The 19,126-nt window shown below is 41.5% G+C and overlaps 1 protein-coding gene across 1 annotated transcript in view; it reads right to left on the bottom strand.

The window, feature by feature from the left end:
• LOC120025084 (leucine zipper protein 2-like) overlaps nucleotides 1–19,126 on the bottom strand; it is a 60,410-nt gene that overhangs the window by 17,072 nt on the left and 24,212 nt on the right. Inside the window, exons 6-7 of the mRNA XM_038969519.1 lie at nucleotides 9,130–9,192; nucleotides 2,432–2,494 (exon numbers count right to left, since the gene is read on the bottom strand). Of these exons, the coding sequence (XP_038825447.1) occupies nucleotides 2,432–2,494; nucleotides 9,130–9,192 (126 nt within the window). The remainder of the gene's footprint in view (nucleotides 1–2,431; nucleotides 2,495–9,129; nucleotides 9,193–19,126) is intronic.

The following is a 19,126-nucleotide window of genomic DNA, read 5'->3' as shown; positions in this document are numbered from 1 at the left end:
TATAATCATCACCAAGAATGGACAGTTTTTGTGTTATGAGAACATTTGCCGCGACCTAACGAATGTTCTGAGAACTTTCACTGAACCAATTTTGGTTTGCTGGGAAAACATTACTGGTACATTGTGTTATTACATTACCTGGAAACCTAATGAATGTGTCTCTCTGAATGTTTTTGAGATGTTATCATCCTAATGTTAGATAAAACTCTAACTAGAACTTAATGGGAATCTTAACTAATGTTCTGGGAATGTTCCCGGTTGGCTGTGTTACTCTTGGAAGCAAACCATGAAAAGGAGCCACACAATTGGAATGGTGTCTTCTCATCAGTTAGAATAAAATGCTATCATATATAAAACATGTGACGTATTAGCAATAAAGTATTTTTGTATTTGTACATAAAAATGCCCAACACTTATGTTCACTGCAAACATCACTGCAGTTCTATAACAGTCACACTGTAACGTTCGTCTGGTGGTGTATTAACGGACCAAGGCGCAGCGGGTGATGAATACATACTGACTTTATTACAAACAGACGAAACACTGACAAAACACTAGAACAAACTACAAAACAATAAACGAAGGCAACAGACCTGAAACAAACGAACTTACATATAGACGAAGGACGCAAGAACAGGAACAGACTACCTTAAACGAACGGACAAACGAAACAGTCCCATGTGGAATACACTGACACAGGAACAATCACCCACAAACAAACAGTGAGAACAACCTACCTTAATATGACTCTCAATCAGAGGAAACGCCAAACACCTGCCTCTAATTGAGAGCCATACCAGGCAACCCATTAACCCAACATAGAAAACACATAACATAGACTACCCACCCAAACTCACGCCCTGACCAATTAAACACATACCAAACAACAGAAAACAGGTCAGGAACGTGACACACACCCAGTGGCTTATTGGTAAAGTCATCAATACCTACATTTATTGATTAAACCTATAGCTGACCTCAGCATCACCACTGCAACGCTGAAAAAACATTGAAGTCAGTGAAGTGTCTACCTCTTACTTTGCGTTGAAGTCAATACCTTTGGTCAGGTCTTACACATCACTGACAGTTCCGATTGCTCACTGTGCCTCATTTGACTAAACAAGAACTGAAAACTGGAATTAAATCAAAAGTAGCCTCTTTTGTTTACTATATCACCTGTGTTTAATTTTTTAAAGCCCATAATAATTATTAGGTTGAAGAGTTGAAAAATTCAGGGAGATTGAAAAATACGGTTGTTCTGGATGAGCATTCCTGAGAGATTTGGGGTCAACGATTTCCAACCTGTGACACAAGCCCCAAAAAAGTCCATGCATTCTTGAGATTGAAATTGAACGGTCGAGAGGACCAACTGGACAATATATTCAAACAATTTGCTATTGGAAGAATTAAACTCAGCGGGGAGGATTGAGCCCTTTTCTAGCTACTGTCATTATTCCATCTGACAGAGCTTAAAAAATGACAGGTCTGAAGGATCAAATCTCGCATTTATGAAATGGTAATAGGAGGCACTGTGGCAGAAATGTCAACTGACATTTCTCGACCCAGCCCTCCAAACAAAAACCGAAAGGTCAGCCTATGTCCCCGTAAATGCCAATGATTATTACATGAATTCTTAGATACAAAAAAATACAACACTTAAAAAGGTCAATTCTACCAATTAGAATGGGATTATAATGTGTAGTTGTGTGTAAGCGTATAGTTTACTTTTATGTGATAGACCTGTGGATTTGTTTCACTGATGGGGGTTACATTTTATTGTAGTTGGTTTATGATACCAGAGCTTGTAGTCTTGTCCAGGTCTCCCTTATCTCAATTGGTCTTCATGGATTGCATAAGGATTCATTTATATATTTAACACCATATACTGATTTATGTATACTAGTTTCCAAGGAATTTGGCAATGCAGCATAGATCTGACTTAAATTTCAACAATATCTCAGAAAAGGTTTGGCATCGGATAATGTACTTCTCGCTTGTGGAAACAGATGCAACACATGACAAGTTAGATTTATTTTTGGAAAGGGGCTTATTCACTTTGAGATGTGACAACAGTGTAAATAATGTGTGGCATGTCAATGACCATAGGAGTTGACAAGACAGCACAAACAGATCTGGAACCTGCAAGTTATCTGTCAGAAGCTGTACACATCATGAAACCAAAGGAAACATTCCAGGGTGGTAACAGAAGAATGCACGTTGCACTGACTACAGTATAAGAGGGGAAAGCAATTGTGCAAAAGCCTGTGAGTCCTCTGTGTACTGGCCATCCCTTCCAGTGGGAACTTACTAATCGCAGACTCAATTAAGCCAAGTGCCCCCAGATAGGATCATCTTTTCAGGGTGGACTGGAGCACCTGTTTACTCCTGGTCTGGTACCATAATAAAGCAGCCCCTTTCACTTTGTGCTTACCTTGAAAATTAAATCCTTTTTCCCGTACCGCAGCTCTTTCAGTTGAGCCTGGATTTTTTTGGACTGCAAGTAGAAGATAAGAAAATAAGTGTTAGCTTATTCAAATAGTGAAATTGGTTTTAGATCACGTAGAAGGATTTTGCCAGATGCAGCGGAGCACACCTTTGTGCGTGTTACTTGGGAAAAGCTCCAGCTCAAAGGAGGGACCTACAGAGAGCAAGAAAATGTAAAATCTCCCATTCAGTGAACTGCAAAGCCCACACAATTATTCAGTCACGCACTGGCTACTTGCCCACTGTCTAAAGCCCTATTCCCACTCCCACTCCCACACCACACAACCTCTACCACACATACAGTTCCATGGTAGCACCCCTCCCTTCTCATCTCGATGGCGACACACACTCACACATACAGACACACACAGAGCTCAGACAGCCTGCAAAATACATGGCTTTCCCTGGCCTCCGATCTTAACTGCAGCACACGTGTGCACAAACACACACGGTGCCCAGCTATCCCTGACATTACACTACTATTGTTACACATAGGTAAGCTCATGGAAGCACATGGGGGTTGGTTCCCTGATGCTGGAGATACAGTCAGTCCTCTTGGGGCCTTTGCACTAATAAGAGTTTAACAGGTGTTTTCGTCCTCCGGGGAAGTAACTTCTTTAAACAAAAGGTGGATAACATGAAAGGTAGAAAGCCCTATTTTAAAAGAATACATAAAAAGACCAAGTTTAAAAGACTACATTAAAAAGGTGAAAGTGAAATGAGGTTAGGGACAGATCAAAATTTACTGGGGGGAGGTGTGGTCCAAAATAGTGAAACTTTTATTTTTGCTTTAGGGGCACAGGGAAGGGTAATGCATTTTTTACCCTTGTTTACTTTTACTCTTCTGCTCATATTTCCCCTATAAACAATGGCTTGACTTACTTTTGATATTACCCTAATAAAGTTTAGATACGTTCGTGAAGGTTTGGTATGGTGTGGCTATTATTCAGCTTAAACTATTGCAGGCCTATGATATGAATATCATATAGTGAACACCTAAGCCTATAGGCCTTTGCATGCAATGCCCTCATACATTTAGTGCTAAAATATTTGACAACTGAACAGTGAGGTGGTGGACAACTATTGTTTTAGGAAAGTAGCCTAAACCCGTCCCAAAATATAGGCGATAAAGTTTTGCATATGCTACACAGTGTTTTTGTAATTTCGGCTGTTTTTAAGGACACGTAAATGTTGCTCATTTGGCCAACATCCCTTGTTAAGTGATGGCGCTGGCTGCGCCAGGTTGGATCTGAATGCATATGGATGTCCATTACATTTCTCAAATGTCCGGTAAATTAAAATCTTCCCTCTCATGTTGTCCGGCGCCAAATTTTCCTAAAGGAAACTGAAAAGGCATATTGTTTTCAGTAAGATTTTAGAATATTCACATGAAAGTCTGTCGCTAATTGGATGGAAACCTAGCTATAGACACCCTAAAGACTCTGGTAAGTGTGCTAGTCCAGTGTCACTTTGATTATGCCTGCACTTCATGGTTCACCAGCAGCCCCAAACATCTAAGCTACCAGCCAAACAAGCTTGTAAGAAATGAACTTAAACACCCCCCTCACACTCATCTGGAGGTTGAGCATTTTCTTCATCTCTATCTATGTAATGTGTCTATCTATGTAATTGTACATGTATTTATGTATAAAATAGGGACCATAATAAAAATAAATCACCGACACCCGGTCACTTTAAAAAATCTTTGAGTATACAGTTAGAAGTTTACATACGCTTAGGTTGGAATCATTAAAACTCTTTTCTCAACCACTCCACAAATTTCTCCATAACAAACTATAGTTTTGCCAAGTCGGTTAGGACATCTACTTTGTGCATGACAAAAGCAATTTTTCCAACAATTGTTTACAGACAGATTATTTCACTTATAACTCACTGTATCACAATTCCAGTGAGTCAGACATTTATATACACTAAGTTGACTGTGCCTTTAATAAACAGCAAGGAAAATTCCAGAAAATGATGTCATGACTTTAGAAGCTTCTGATAGGCTAATTGACATAATTTCAGTCAATTGGAAGTGTACCTGTGGATGTATTTCAAGGCCTACCTTCAAACTCAGTGCCTCTTTGCTTGACATCATGGAAAAATCCAAAGAAATCAGCCAAGAACTCAGGAAAAGAATTGTAGACCTCCACAAGTCTGGTTCATCCTTGGGAGCAATTTCCAAACGCCTGAAGGTACCACATTCATCTGTACAAACAATAGTACGCAAGATTAAACACCATGGGACCACGCAGCTGTCATACCGCTCAGGAAAGATATGCGTTCTGTCTCCTAGAGATGAACGTACTTTGGTGCAAAAAGTGCAAATCAATCCCAGAACAACAGCAAAGGACCTTGTGAAGATGCTGAAGGAAACAGGTACAAAAGTATCTATATCCACAGTAAAACGAGTCCTATATCGACATAACTTGAAAGGCCGCTCAGCAAGGAAGAAGCCACTGCTCCAAAACTGCCCAAAAAAAGCGAGACTACGGTTTGCAACTGCACGTTGGGACAAAGATCGCACTTTTTGGAGAAATGTCTTCTGGTCTGATGAAACAAAAATAGAACTCTTTGGCCATAACGACCATCGTTATGTTTGGAGGAAAAAGGGGGAGGCTTGCAAGCCAAAGAACACCATGCCAACTGTGAAGCACGGGGGTGGCAGCATCATGTTGTGGGGTTGCTTTGCTGCAGGAGGGATTGGTGCACTTCACAAAATAAATGGCATCATGAGGATGGAAAATGATGTGGATATATTGAAGCAACATCTCAAGACATCAGTCAGGAAGATAAAGCTTGGTCGCAAATGGGTCTTCCAAATGGACAATGACCCAAAGCATACTTCCAAAGTTGTGGCAAAATGGCTTAAGAACAACAAAGTCAAGGTATTGGAGTGGCCATCACAAAACTCTGACCTCAATCCTATAGAGAATTTGGGGGCAGAACTGAAAAAGCGTGTGCGAGCAAGGAGGCCTACAAACCTGACTCAGTTACACCAGCTCTGTCAAGAGGAATGGGCCAAAATTCACCTAGCTTTTTGTGGGAAGGTTGTGGAAGGCTACCCAAAACATTTGACCCAAGTTAAACAATTTAAAGGCAATGCTCCCAAATACTAATTGAGTGTATGTAAACTTCTGACCCACTGGGAATGTGATGAAAGAAATAAAAGCCGAAATAAATCATTCTCTCTATTATTCTGACATTTCACATTCTTAAAATAAAGTGGTGATCCCAACTGACCTAAGTCAGGGAATTTTTACTAGGATTAAATGTCAGGAATTGTGAAAAACTGAGTTTAAATGTATTTGGCTAAGGTGTATGTAAACTTCCGACTTCAACTGTATGTGTTTTTTTTTAAATGACAATTAAAATCAATCACTCAATCAATCCAAACTGTACAGCGGAGAATTGATGAATGCAAAGAGACATCTGTTACAAAACACCAAAGAGTCTAAAATACTGGGTAAGCCTACAAGGTAGGGAGGGATGTATTTTCTGTTTGTCGAGATTGATATTTATTGTGGTGTTGAAAACGCAAACCGTGATATTGAAGTTCCCAAAGTCAATATGCTTTGTTTGTTGGTTGTGTGGTGCATTAGCACAGAAACCTGTTGATGGAAAATTCATTGCCTATATTTTATATAATTATAAATATGGCATCAAAATCTTGAAAATCTGATTTCCCCCTTGCTGATCATTGTCTGCAGCCGGATCTGATCGTAGTGTAATGAAACCGGCAGGGAGAGTGAGCTCATCTGTGGTGGTCGGCGAACCATCAACCTTCTGGCCAGTAGCCCTCCGTGGCATCGAATGTGCCACAAAATCAGGCTGATGTGGCAAAGTCGATATCCATGTCTATAAACACAGGGTCGCAGTTACTGTTATTTGTGAACGTAAACATTATTTTGAGTTAATTCTATGGGGGGGGAGGAATTTCAATTTATTTGTACAAGGGGAGGGTAGTGTGAAAATATCTTTTACTTTGAGGATAGGGGCACAACTTTTTTTTATGACACCTTGAGTTGGACCAGTTCCTCCCCCCCAGTAAATTTCAATCTGTCCCTTAGCGTTTCATGTTTTGGCAGTTTAAGCTCTTCAAGTTTGTTTCGACTAGAATAAACTGGGCACTGAGTGTCAAAAGTGAGTTGAAATTGTAACCCAAGCACAGTTAACTTTTCACTGATCATAGACTTGAGTGATCGTTATTAACAACCAATGTTGTTAATCCATTTTGTCACATGTTGAAGTGCATGCTAAATCTTTTCAGTCACCTGAGGGAGAATAAGCGGTGTCGTGCCCTCTTCACGACTGTTGTGGAGTGTTTGGAGTATGATAGTTCGTTAGCGATGTGGACACCAAGGAACTTGTAGCTCTCGACTTGTTCCAACTACAGCCCTGTCGATGTGAATGAGGGCGTGCTCGGCCCTCCTTTTCCTGTAGTTGACAATCAGCTCCTTTGTCTTGCTCACGTTGAGCGAGGGGTTGTTGTCCTGGCACCACACTGCCAGGTCTCTGACCTCCTCTCTATAGGCTGTCTCATCGTTGTCGGGGATCAAGCCTACCACCGTTGTGTCGCGCTTGGCCACGCAGTCGTGGGTGAACAAGGAGTACAGGAGGGGACTAACCACGCACCCCTGAGGGGCCCCCGTGTTGATGATCAGCGTGGCAGATGTGTTGTTCCCTAACAATACCAACTGGGTGCGGCCCGCCAGGAAGTCCAGGAACCAGTTGCAGAGGGAGGTGTTTAGTCCCAGGGTCCTTAGCTCATTGATCAGCTTTGAGGGCTCTATGGTGTTGAACGCTAAGCTCTAGTCAATGAATAGCATTCTCACATAGGTGTTCCTTTTGTCCAGGTGGGAAAAGGCAGTGTGGAGTGCAATAGAGATTGCATCATCTGTGGATCTGTTTGGGCAGTATGCAAATTGGAGTGGGTCTAGGGTTTCTGGGATAATGGTGTTGATGTAAGCCATGATCAGCCTCTCAAAGCGCTTCATGGCTACAGATGTGAGTGCTACGGGGCAGTAGTCATTTAGGCAGGTTACCTTGTCGTTCTTGGGCACAGAGGCTATGGTGGTCTACTAGATACATATAGGTATTACAGACCCGGTCAGGGAGAGGTTGAACATGTCAGTAAAGACACTTGCCAGTTAGAGTACACGTCCTGGTAATCTGTATGGCCCGGCGGCCTTGTGAATATTGACCTGTTTAAAGGTCTTGCTCACATTCGTTACGGGGAGCGTGATCACACAGTCATCCGGAACAGCTGGTGCTCTCATGCATGCTTCAGTGTTGCTTGCCTCGAAGCGGGCATAAAAGTAATTTAGCCCGTCTGGTAGGCTTGCGTCACTGGGCAGCGCTCAGCGGATTTTCCCTTTCTAGTCCGTAATAGTTTGCAAGCCCTGCCACATGTGAAGGGAAATCTTAACTCTACAGCATACAATAACATTCTAGACGATTCTGTGCTTCCAACTTTGTGGCAACAGTTTGGGGAAGGCCCTTTCCTGTTTCAGCATGACAATGCCCCCGTGCACAAAGCGAAGTCCATACAGAAATGGTTTGTCGAGATCGATGTGGAAGAACTTTACTGGCCTGCACAGAGCCCTGACCACAACCCCATCGAACACCTTTGAGATGAATTGGAACGCTGTGCCCGACCTCACTAATGCTTTTGTGGCTGAATGGAAGCAAGTCCCCGCAGCAATGTTCCAACATCCAGTGGAAAGCCTTCCCAGCAGAGTTGGGGCTGTTATAGCAGCAAAGGGGGACCAAATCCATATTAATGCCCATAATTTTGGAATGAGATGTTCGACAAGCAGGTGTCCACATACTTTTGGTCATGTAGTGTACGTTCAGCTGAGTGGCCATTGAAAGTGTCCATTGACAGCAGGATCAAGATGATAGGAAGTGTACCGGTCAAGCATTGAAGGGTTTTGGTTTCTCTTCAGTGAATACATTACTGAGGAAAAAAGTATATATGTTACACCTCCCTCAAATGACTGGAGAAAGAGCTGCTGGGACTTGAAAAAACATTGCCTTTTTTGAATAGACAAAAACATACACATTTAGAGCAGGGAAAAGCCTAATTGCACACAACATAAAGCCTTGTGTTGTTTATCGTCGGCGTCCTCGAAAAACCTTGTATGTCCATATTTGCCTATTTTTATCCTTTTTACATAGACTGAAAGTAATCATTCCCCTCCATGTCCCCTCATGACTTTAGGACCAATCAAAGCAATTCAAAATATCACACTGCTTTTTCAATTGCTGAAAAGTTAACTGTTTTGGGGTACAACGTTATCCAAGGCACCGCTGGTTGCTTTTGCTGGGTAGGCTGTTCTAAGGGGCTTGTGTGCAGGAGAGATTCAGCCACTTGGGATACTATTAAAGTTAAACAAAAAGTGATTATTCATTATTAAAAGCTAAAATATTTTGCCAGCCTTCATGACAAGCACTCTTATGAAGGCTGCAATGCCCAATTGCAGTTTTTTTAATAATATATGCATGATCAGAGTAACTGCATGTAAAATAAGGGACAGTCTAATCAATGAAGACTTGGGACCCAATTCAATCCAACTGAATTATGACCTTATTTTTTTTTACCTAGGCCCACTGTTCATCGGTGTGATTGAAAAGGCTTACCTCTTCTGCATGGACATCACACAGTTTGTTGCCAGATAGCAGTTTATTTTTCAAGCTCTTGTTCTGCAAATAAAAAATGAATAAAAAGGTGGTATTAGTTAAGGGTTGATGAGAGAAAATCATTGATAACATTTAGTAATGGCTTGCACTGCTTTTCTGTTTTATCCGCAGTGACAAATGTAATTATATTAGACGATCATACAAGCCAGTTTCAATTCATCAGGCCTAAGTATTGACTACAGAACACATTTACAACAGCAAATGAGTTCATCAATGATCTAATTAGCTAATCCAGAGCCTATTCTTCAACCACTCTCTGTTTAACACATGCAGTACGAGAGTAACACGACTCAACATTGACTAATCACTCATGAACATGACTCAATAGAAACCACTGATAGCAGGAGAGAGACATATACAGGTGCAGCACTATTGTGCAACATTGTTCCTTCACTCACACAGATTCATCAGAACAACATGTGCAGGGACACAACTCATAGCAGTGGTGCTGACTGATTGGCATGCAGTAAGAGGTAAGAGGTGGCCTTACAAAGAACACGTTTTCTGTACCAGGGAATAGCCCTCTTCCTAAGATTTGCTACATTTTTTATTTATTTTATTTCACCTTTATTTAACCAGGTAGGCAAGTTGAGAACAAGTTCTCATTTACAATTGCGACCTGGCCAAGATGAAGCAAAGCAGTTCGACACATACAACAACACAGAGTAAAACAAACATACAGTCAATAATACAGTAGAAAAATAAGTCTATATACAATGTGAGCAAATGAGGTGAGATAGAGGGAAAGGCAAAAAAAGGCCATGGTGGCGAAGTAAATACAATATAGCAAGTAAAACACGGGAATGGTAGATTTGCAGTGGAAGAATGTGCAAAGTAGAAATAGAAATAACGGGGTGCAAAGGAGAAAAATAAATAAATACAGTAGGGGAAGAGGTAGTTGTTTGGGCTAAATTATAGATGGGCTAAGTACAGATGCAGTAATCTGTGAGCTGCTCTGACAGCAGGTGCTTAAAGCTAGTGAGGGAGATAAGTGTTTCCAGTTTCAAAGATTTTTGTAGTTTGTTCCAGTCATTGGCAGCAGAGAACTGGAAGGAGAGGCGGCCAAAGGAGGAATTGGTTTTGGGGGTGACCAGAGAGATATACCTGCTGGAGCGTGTGCTACAGGTGGGTGCTGCTATGGTGACCAGCGAGCTGAGATAAGGGGGGACTTTACCTAGCAGGGTCTTGTAGATGACCTGGAGCCAGTGGGTTTGGCGACGAGTATGAAGCGAGAGCCAGCCAACGAGAGCGTACAGGTCGCAGTGGTAGGTAGTATATGGGGATTTGGTGACAAAACGGATGGCACTGTGATAGACTGCATCCAATTTATTGAGTAGGGTATTGGAGGCTATTTTGTAAAGGACATCGCCGAAGTCGAGGATCGGTGGGATGGTCAGTTTTACGAGAGTATGTTTGGCAGCATGAGTGAATGATGCTTTGTTGCGAAATAGGAAGCCAATTCTAGATTTAACTTTGGATTGGAGATGTTTGATGTGAGTCTGGAAGGAGAGTTTACAGTCTAACCAGACACCTAGGTATTTGTAATTGTCCACATATTCTAAGTCAAAACAGTCCAGAGTAGTGATGCTGGACGGGCGGGCAGGTGCAGGCAGCGATCGGTTGAATAGCATGCATTTAGTTTTACTTGTATGGCGTTGAAGCTCGTCTGGAGGGTTGTTAACACAGTGTCCAAAGAAGGGCCAGAAGTATACAGAATGGTGTCGTCTGCGTAGAGGTGGATCAGAGACTCACCAGCAGCAAGAGCGACATCATTGATTGCTACATATGTTGGTCATAGAAATCATAGAAATTGGTCATAGAAGTTGGTCATAGAAATATAAAACATGTTGGTTCCATGCACTTTATCATAACTGTCCCAAAAGTATATGGACACCTGCTTGTTGGTCCCCCCTTTTCTACTATAATAGCCTCCACTCTTCTGGGAAGGCTTTCTACTAGAGGTTGGAACATTGCTGCGGGAATTTGCTTCCATTCAGCCACAAGAGCATTAGTGAAGTCGGGTACTGATGTGGGGCGATTAGGCCTGGCTCGCAGTCAGCATTCCAATTCATCCCAAAGGTATTCAGTGGGGTTGAGGTCAGGGCTCCGTGCAGGCCAGACAAGATCTTCCACACCGATCTCAACAAATCATTTCTGTATGGACTTCGCTTTGTGCACGGGGGCATTGTCATGCTGAAACAAGAAAGGGACTTCCCCAAACTGTTGCCACCAAGTTGGAAGCACAGAATCGTCTAGAATGGCATTGTATGCTGTAGCGTTAAGATTTCCCTTCACTGGAACTAAGGGGCCTAGCCCAAAACAGTTGGCACTATGCATTCAGACAGGTAGCGTTCTCCTGGCATCCACCAAACCCAGATTTGTCCGTCGGACTGACAGATGGTGAAGTGTGATTTATCACTCCAGAGAAGGCGTTTCCACTCCTCCAGAATCCAATGGTAGCAAGCTTTACACCACTCCAGCCGACGCTTGGCATTGCACATGGTGATCTTAGGCTTTTGTGCGGCTGCTCGGCCATAGAAACCCATTTCATGAAGCGCCTGACGAACAGATATTGTGCTGATGTTGCTTCCAGAGGCAGTTTGGAACTCGGTAGTGAGTGTTGCAACCGAGGACAGACGATTTTTACGCGCTACTCGCTTCAGCACTCAGCGGTCCTGTTCTGTGAGCTTGTGTGGCCTAACTCTTTGGACAGAGCCGATGTTGCTCCTAGACGTTTCCACTTCACAATAACATCACTTACAGTTGACCGGGGCAGCTCTAGCAGGGCAGAGATTTGACAAACTGACTTATTGGAATGGTGGCATCCTATGATGGTGCCACTTTGAAAGTCACTGAGCTCTTCAGTAAGGCCATTCTACTACCAATAATTGTCTATGGAGATTGCATGGCTGTGTGCTCGATTTTATACACCTGTCAGCAATGGGTGTAGCTGAAATAGCATAATCCACTCATTTGAAGGGGTGTCCACATACTTTTGAATACACCGTGCCTTCGGGAAAGTATTCAGACCCCTTTACTTTTTCCACATTTTGTTACATTACAGCTGTATTCTAAAAAGGATTACATAAATAGAACATCTCAGAAATCTACACACAATAGCCCATAATGACAAAGTGAAAACAGGTTTTTAGAAATGTTGGCCAATTTATTAAAAATAGAAAACATAAATACCTTATTTACAAAAGTATTCAGCCCTTTGCTATGAGACCCAAAATTAGCTCAGGTGCATCCTGTTTCCATTGATCATCCTTGAGATGCAACCTGATTGGAGTCCACATGGAGTAAATTCAATTGATTTGACATGATTTGGAAAGGCTCACACCTGTCAATATAAGGCCCCACAGTTGACAGTGCATGTCAGAGCAAAAACCAAACCATGAGGTCAAAGGAACTGTCCATAGAGCTCCGAGACAGGATTTTGTCAAGGCACAGATCTGGGGAAGGGTACCAAAAAATGTCTGCAACATTGAAGGTCCCCAAGAACACAGTGGCCTCCATCATTCTTAAATGGAAGATGTTTGGAACCACCAAGACTCTTTCTAGAGCTGGCCGCCCGGCCAAACTGAGCAGTCAGGGGAGAAGGGCCTTGGTCAGGAATGTGACCAAGAACCTGATGGTCACTCTGACAGGGCTCTAGAATTCCTCTGTGGAGATGGGAGAACCTTTCGGAAGGACAACCAACTCTGCAGCACTCCACCAATCAAGCTGTTATGGTAGAGTGGCCAGACGGAAGCCACTCCTCAGTAAAAAGCACATGACAGCCCGCTTGGAGTTTGCCAAAAGGCACCTAAACTAGATTCTCTGGTCTGATGAAACCAAGATTGAACTCTTTCTCCTGAATGCCAAGCGTCACATCTGGAGGAAACCTGGCACCATCCCTACGATGAAGCATGGTGGTGACAGTATCATGAGGTGGGGATGATTTTCAGCGGCAGGGACTGGTAAACTAGTCAGGATCGAGGGAAACATGAACGGAGCAAAGTACAGAGAGATCCTTGATGAAAACCTGGGCCTTCCAACAGGACAACGACCCTAAGCACACAGCCAAGACAACGAAGGAGTGGCTTCGGGACAATTCTCTGAATGTCCTTGAGTGGCCCAGCCAGAGACTGGACTTGAACCCGATCGAACATCTCTGGAGAGACCTGAAAATAGCTGTGCAACAACGCTCCCCATCCAACCTGACAGAGCTTGAGAGGATCTGCAGAGAATGGGAGAAACTCCCCAAATACAGATGTGCCAAGCTTGTAGCTTCAACAAAGTACTGAGTAAAGGGTCTGAAAGCAAATGTAATATTTCCATAAAAATTAATACTCAGTCAAGGGTTTTTCTTTATTTTTTACTATTTTCTACATTGTAGAATAATATTGAAGAAATCAAAACTATGGAATAACACATATGGAATCATGTAGTAACCAGAAAAGTGTAAAACAAATCAAAATATATTTTATATTTGAGATTCCTCAAATAGCCACCCTTTGCCTATGACAGCTTTGCACCAAAGACAACCCAGAGAACACCATCCCCACAGTGAAACATGGTGATGGCAGCATCATGCTGTGAGGATGTTTTTCATCTGCAGGAACTGGGAAACTGGTCAGAATTGAAGGAATGATGGATGGCTCTAAATACAGGGAAATTCTTGCTGGAAACCTGTTTCAGTCTTCCAGAAATTTGAGACTGGGACGGAGGTTCACCTTCCAGCAGGACAATGACCCTAAGCATACTGCTAAAGCAACACTCGAGTGATTTAAGGGGAAGCATTTAAATGTCTTGGAATTGCCTAGTCAAAGTCCAGACTTCAATCCAATTGAGAATCTGTGGTATCTTAAAGATTGCTGTACACCAGCGGAACCCATCCAACTTGAAGGAGCTGGCGCAGTTTTGCCTTGAAGAATGGGCAAAGATCCCAGTGGCTAGATGTGCCAAGCTTATAGAGACATACCCCAAGAGACTTGCAGCTGTAACTGCTGCAAAAGGTGGCTCTACAAAGTATTGACTTTGGGGGGTGAATAGTTATGCATGCTCAAGTTTCTTTTTTATGCATGCTCAGTTTTTTTGTCTTCTTGTTTGTTCCACAAGAAAACAAATTTTGCATCTTCAAAGTGGTAGGCATGTTGTGGAAATCAAATGATACAAACCCCTAAAAAGATCTATTTTAATTCCAGGTTCTAAGGCAACAAAATTGGAAAAATGCCAAGAGGGGTGAATACTTTCGCAAGCCACTGTATCACTTTTTCATTTTTTTTGCTATCTCTCTCCCGCTTTTCTCTTTCTCTCTATGAAACACACACACACACACACACACACACTCTCTTACACACAGAGTTAATGAGGTGGAATGACAGCGCTATGTGATTCAATGAGCTAGAATTGGCCGGGATTCCAGTCCAGACACTTACGCCTCCTCTCCTCTCTAAAGAAAGGGTACTGTGGCTGGGAGAAATGGCAGCTGTCATACAAGGTGACGTGTGCCTGCCCGAGAACAGACCCACAGTGAAATGTTGATCCAGTAGAGCTCATATGTCATGGAGAATTATGCTAAATGAGATATGGGTGAACCGCAAATGTCATAATATATTATGAACCAAGTGTTGCCATATTGGGAACCATGCGTGAACCTTATAATAAAAAGTGTGTGAGACATTACTAATTATGATCATACTTTCCTCTATATTTATTGTTCGCACTTACGCCACAATATCATTTTATTTGTATGTATCCTTTCGTTTATTTAACAAGGGGATAAGAATCTTTTTTTAGGGAGACTGAATGAATTGGTATGCCTATGTATTTCCCCCGGTTTCTACTCTCTCTTTATTTCTCTCTCTACCCTCTGCAAGACAGGCAATTCTCTGAAAATCAGTATGTTTACTGAGAAGGGCTCAAGTTCTTTTAATTGCCAGTTTATTGTTTTTCACAGTACATCTGGCATTTTAAATTATTTTTTTCGCTGTATAAATAAATTAATACATATTTTTGTTTGACCTTTTAAGCTGTTCTGTGTGCTTATGTATTGGTCATCAAGCAAGCAATGCAGCATGAATATTGCAAAGCACAACTAAGACATGCCATTAGTAAGTGCTTTAGGGGGTGTCTGTCCAAATTATTCTGATAATTTTGTGAATGGAGGGGTAGATAGAGGATCACCTTATTTTGTCCCTCTTCAGTATATTAAAGGGATACTTCAGGATTTTGACAATGAAGCCCTTTATCTACTTCCCCAGAATAAGATGAACTTGCGGATACCACTTTTATGTCTCTGTGTACAGTTTAAAGGAAGTTGCTCACTAGAGTTAGCTCAATTGCTAACTAGCATTAGTGCAATGACTGGAAGTCTATGGTAAATGCTAGCATGCTAATCGATACCATAGACTTCCAGTCATTGCACTAACGCTAGTTAGCGTTGGCGTGGAAAACTACCTCTAACTTCCTTCATACTGGATGCAGAGACTTAAAAATGGTATCCATGAGTTCTGACTCTGGGGAAGTAGAAAAAGGGCTTCATTGCCAAAATGCCAAAGTATCCCTTTAAGGTTTCATACACAATATGACAAATTCTGTGATGAGATTTGACATTTGGACTATATTATAATTTTGCAAAAACAACAACAAAGTTTGACGGTCAGGGAATCCAGGCTAATCAGCTAAATATTTCTGCAGAAATGCCTCAAGGTATCTCTCTCCAACTTGTTAAAGTTGCAGGTGCAGATGCTCGCTAGAGGATGATTGGACGAGACACGTGTCACCCTCATCTAAACGGTCACCAATAAAAGCATCTGGCAGACCATACTAAACTTCCATTTACCCTCAGGACTCTTCATACACTGTTTCCGCCTGTCAGAGTGATCTCCTTCACACTCACTGCCAAGAGTTTGATCAGCTGTCTCCTACAGAAGCTCCACTCTTAGCGACTGTCATATCAAAGCGGAAATGTGGTCTGTGTCGATCACTCAATCATTCTCTAGCCTTAATCCTAAAATGCACATCCTCAGCCCTAAAAGTAAATTATAGAAGATCAGTTTACAGCGAATTGCAGCCATAAAGATTTTCTGGTGACATGATCGATTGAAACGGATACTTGGAAGGGCTGATGTGAAAGGAGCATGGTTTGTAAATGACTGCAACAAAGAGTTATCTGCAAATGCAAATGACCACATCACACTCATGGACACCATATTTTAATTCCGTTGCAGTGAACAATCGATCCAAACTCGAGTCGAAGTTTAAGAAGAACAAGAATAAGATCAAGAACAAGACCTCTACGGGCTAATATTTTATTCAAAAAGGAAAAACATGTAGCTTAGCTGAGGTCTGATTCTAATTGGAGAGGAAAGCGTCTAACCTTGTAAGGGAATTGGTGAAGTCAAGGTCTTTACAAAGAGCTCATCAGAGCACCAGATCAAGTAGAAACTCAGACGTCATTGTAAATAAGAATTTGTTCTTAACTGACTTGCCTAGTTAAATAAAGGTTGTCTTATACTCTTAACAGATCACTTAACAAATCAAATTCTCGGAGAGAAATATAAAATGGTCGCACTTTACACTAAGGGGTGGTTTCCCGGACACAGACTAAGCCTAAAACGCACATTTATTGGAGAATCTATTGATGCTTTTTAGTGCATGCTTAATTTGCATCCGAGAAACCATCTCCTTGTGTGCAAAAAAATATCTAAATACAGTGTAGTTACAGAGGTAGGTACAGCGTACCAATTACTATTACTATTACCAATTGAAATGTACATGGCGATACATAGTTTGCCACAAAACAAATTTAATTAGAGGAAAAGCTGATGGCCTTCAATGCCAGACCTTTCTAGCTACAGTATCAACATGGGCCCTGCCTACAAAGTGTCCCTGATATTGAAGAAAAACAAGGCTCAAGATTAATCAGCATCTGCAAGGCCCCATATTACTCATTAATATGGTAATAGGGACAGATGCTCAAGCCAGGGTGGCCCACTATCTACTCTCCGGGTTTGCATATTGATCTCATGCCTCTTGCTAATTCAATAAGGTACTGGCGATAATAAAGGAATAAAAATAGTAGCCACAACCCAGTTACAGTTGAAGTCAGAAGTTTACATACACCTTAGCAAAATACATTTAAACTCAGTTTTTCACAATTCCTGATATTTAATCCTAGTAAAAATTCCCTGACTTAGGTCAGTTGGTATCACTCCTTTATTTTAAGAATGAAAAATGTCAGAATAATAGTAGAGAGAATGATATATTTCAGCTTTTATTTCTTTCATCACATTCCCAGTGGGTCAGAAGTTTACATACACTCAATTAGTATTTGGGAGCATTGCCTTTAAATTGTTTAACTTGGGTTAAACGTTTTGGGTAGCCTTCCACAAGCTTCCCACAATAAGTTGGGTGAATTTTGGCCCATTCCTCCTTACAGAGCTGGTGGAACTGAGTCATTTTTGTAGGCCTCCTTGCTCGCACATGTTTTTTCAGTTCTGCCAACAAATGTTCTATAGGATTGAGGTTAGGGCTTTGTGATGGCCACTCCAATAACTTGACTTTGATGTCCTTAAGCCATTTTGCCACAACTTTGGAAGTATGCTTGGGGTCATTGTCCATTTGGAAGACCCATTTGCAACAAAGCTTTAACTTTCTGACTGATGTCTTGAGATGTTGCTTCAATATATCTACATAATTTCCCTACCTCACGATTCCATCTATTTTGTGAAGTGCAGCAAAGCACCCCCACAACATGATGCTGCCATTCCCATGCTTCACGATGGGATGGTGTTCTTTGGCTTGCAAGCCTCCCCCTTTTTCCTGCAAACATAATGATGGTCATTATGGCCAAACAGTTGTATTTTTGTTTCATCAGACCAGAGGACATTGCTACAAAAAGTACAATCTTTGTCCCCATGTGCAGTTGCAAACCGTAGTCTGGCTTTTTTATGACGGTTTTGGAGCAGTGGTTTCTTCCTTGCTGAGCGGCCTTTCAGGTTATGTCGATATAGGACTCGTTTTACTGTGGATATAGCATCTTCACAAGATCTTTTGCTGTTGTTCTGGGATTGATTTGTACTTATTGCACCAAAGTACGTTCATCTCTAGGAGACAGAACGCGTCTCCTTCCTGAGCGGTATGACGGCTGCGTGGTCCCATGGTGTTTATACTTGCATACTATTGTTTGTACAGATGAACGTGGTACCTTCAGGCATTTGTATATTGCTCCCAAGGATGAACCAGACTTGTGGAGATCTACAATTTTGTTTCTGAGGTCTTGGCTGATTTATTTGGATTTTCCCATGATATCAAGCAAAGAGCCACTGAGTTTGAAGGTAGGCCTTGAACTACATCCACAGGTACATTACCAATTGACTCAAATGATGTCAATTAGCCTATCAGAAGCTTCCACAGACATAACATCATTTTCTGGAATTTTCCAAGCTGTTTAAAGGCACAGTCAACTTAGTGTATGTAAACTTCTGACCCACTGGAATTGTGATACAGTGAATTATAAGTGAAATAATCTGTCTGTAAAAATTGTTGGGAAAATTGCTTGTGTCATGCACAAAGTAGATGTCCTAACCGACTTGCCAAAACTATAGTTCGTTAACAAGAAATTTGTGGAGTGGTTGAAAAACTAGTTTTAATGACTCCAACCTAAGTGTATGTAAACTTCCAACTTAAACTGTATATATGCAGATTACATTTCATTAATTATAACAGGACAGGATGTATATACTGTATATCTCTGTTCTGTAATTGATTTAAAAAAAAATGTATTTCAGCAATTTCCCCAGACTTAAGACACATCCTAATAAGACAGGAACTTCTGTTATTATACGGTTATTTTAGAGATCCATTTAATTAAGCCTTTAGAAAGGCAATGCCAATGTTTTGTCACAATGAGATTACAATGTATCTGAAATCTAAGAAAATTACTTCC

The sequence above is a fragment of the Salvelinus namaycush genome, chromosome 30 (genome assembly GCF_016432855.1).
Source record: "Salvelinus namaycush isolate Seneca chromosome 30, SaNama_1.0, whole genome shotgun sequence".
NCBI classification, from domain to species: domain Eukaryota; kingdom Metazoa; phylum Chordata; class Actinopteri; order Salmoniformes; family Salmonidae; genus Salvelinus; species Salvelinus namaycush.
This window is presented reverse-complemented; position numbering and strand designations above follow the sequence as displayed.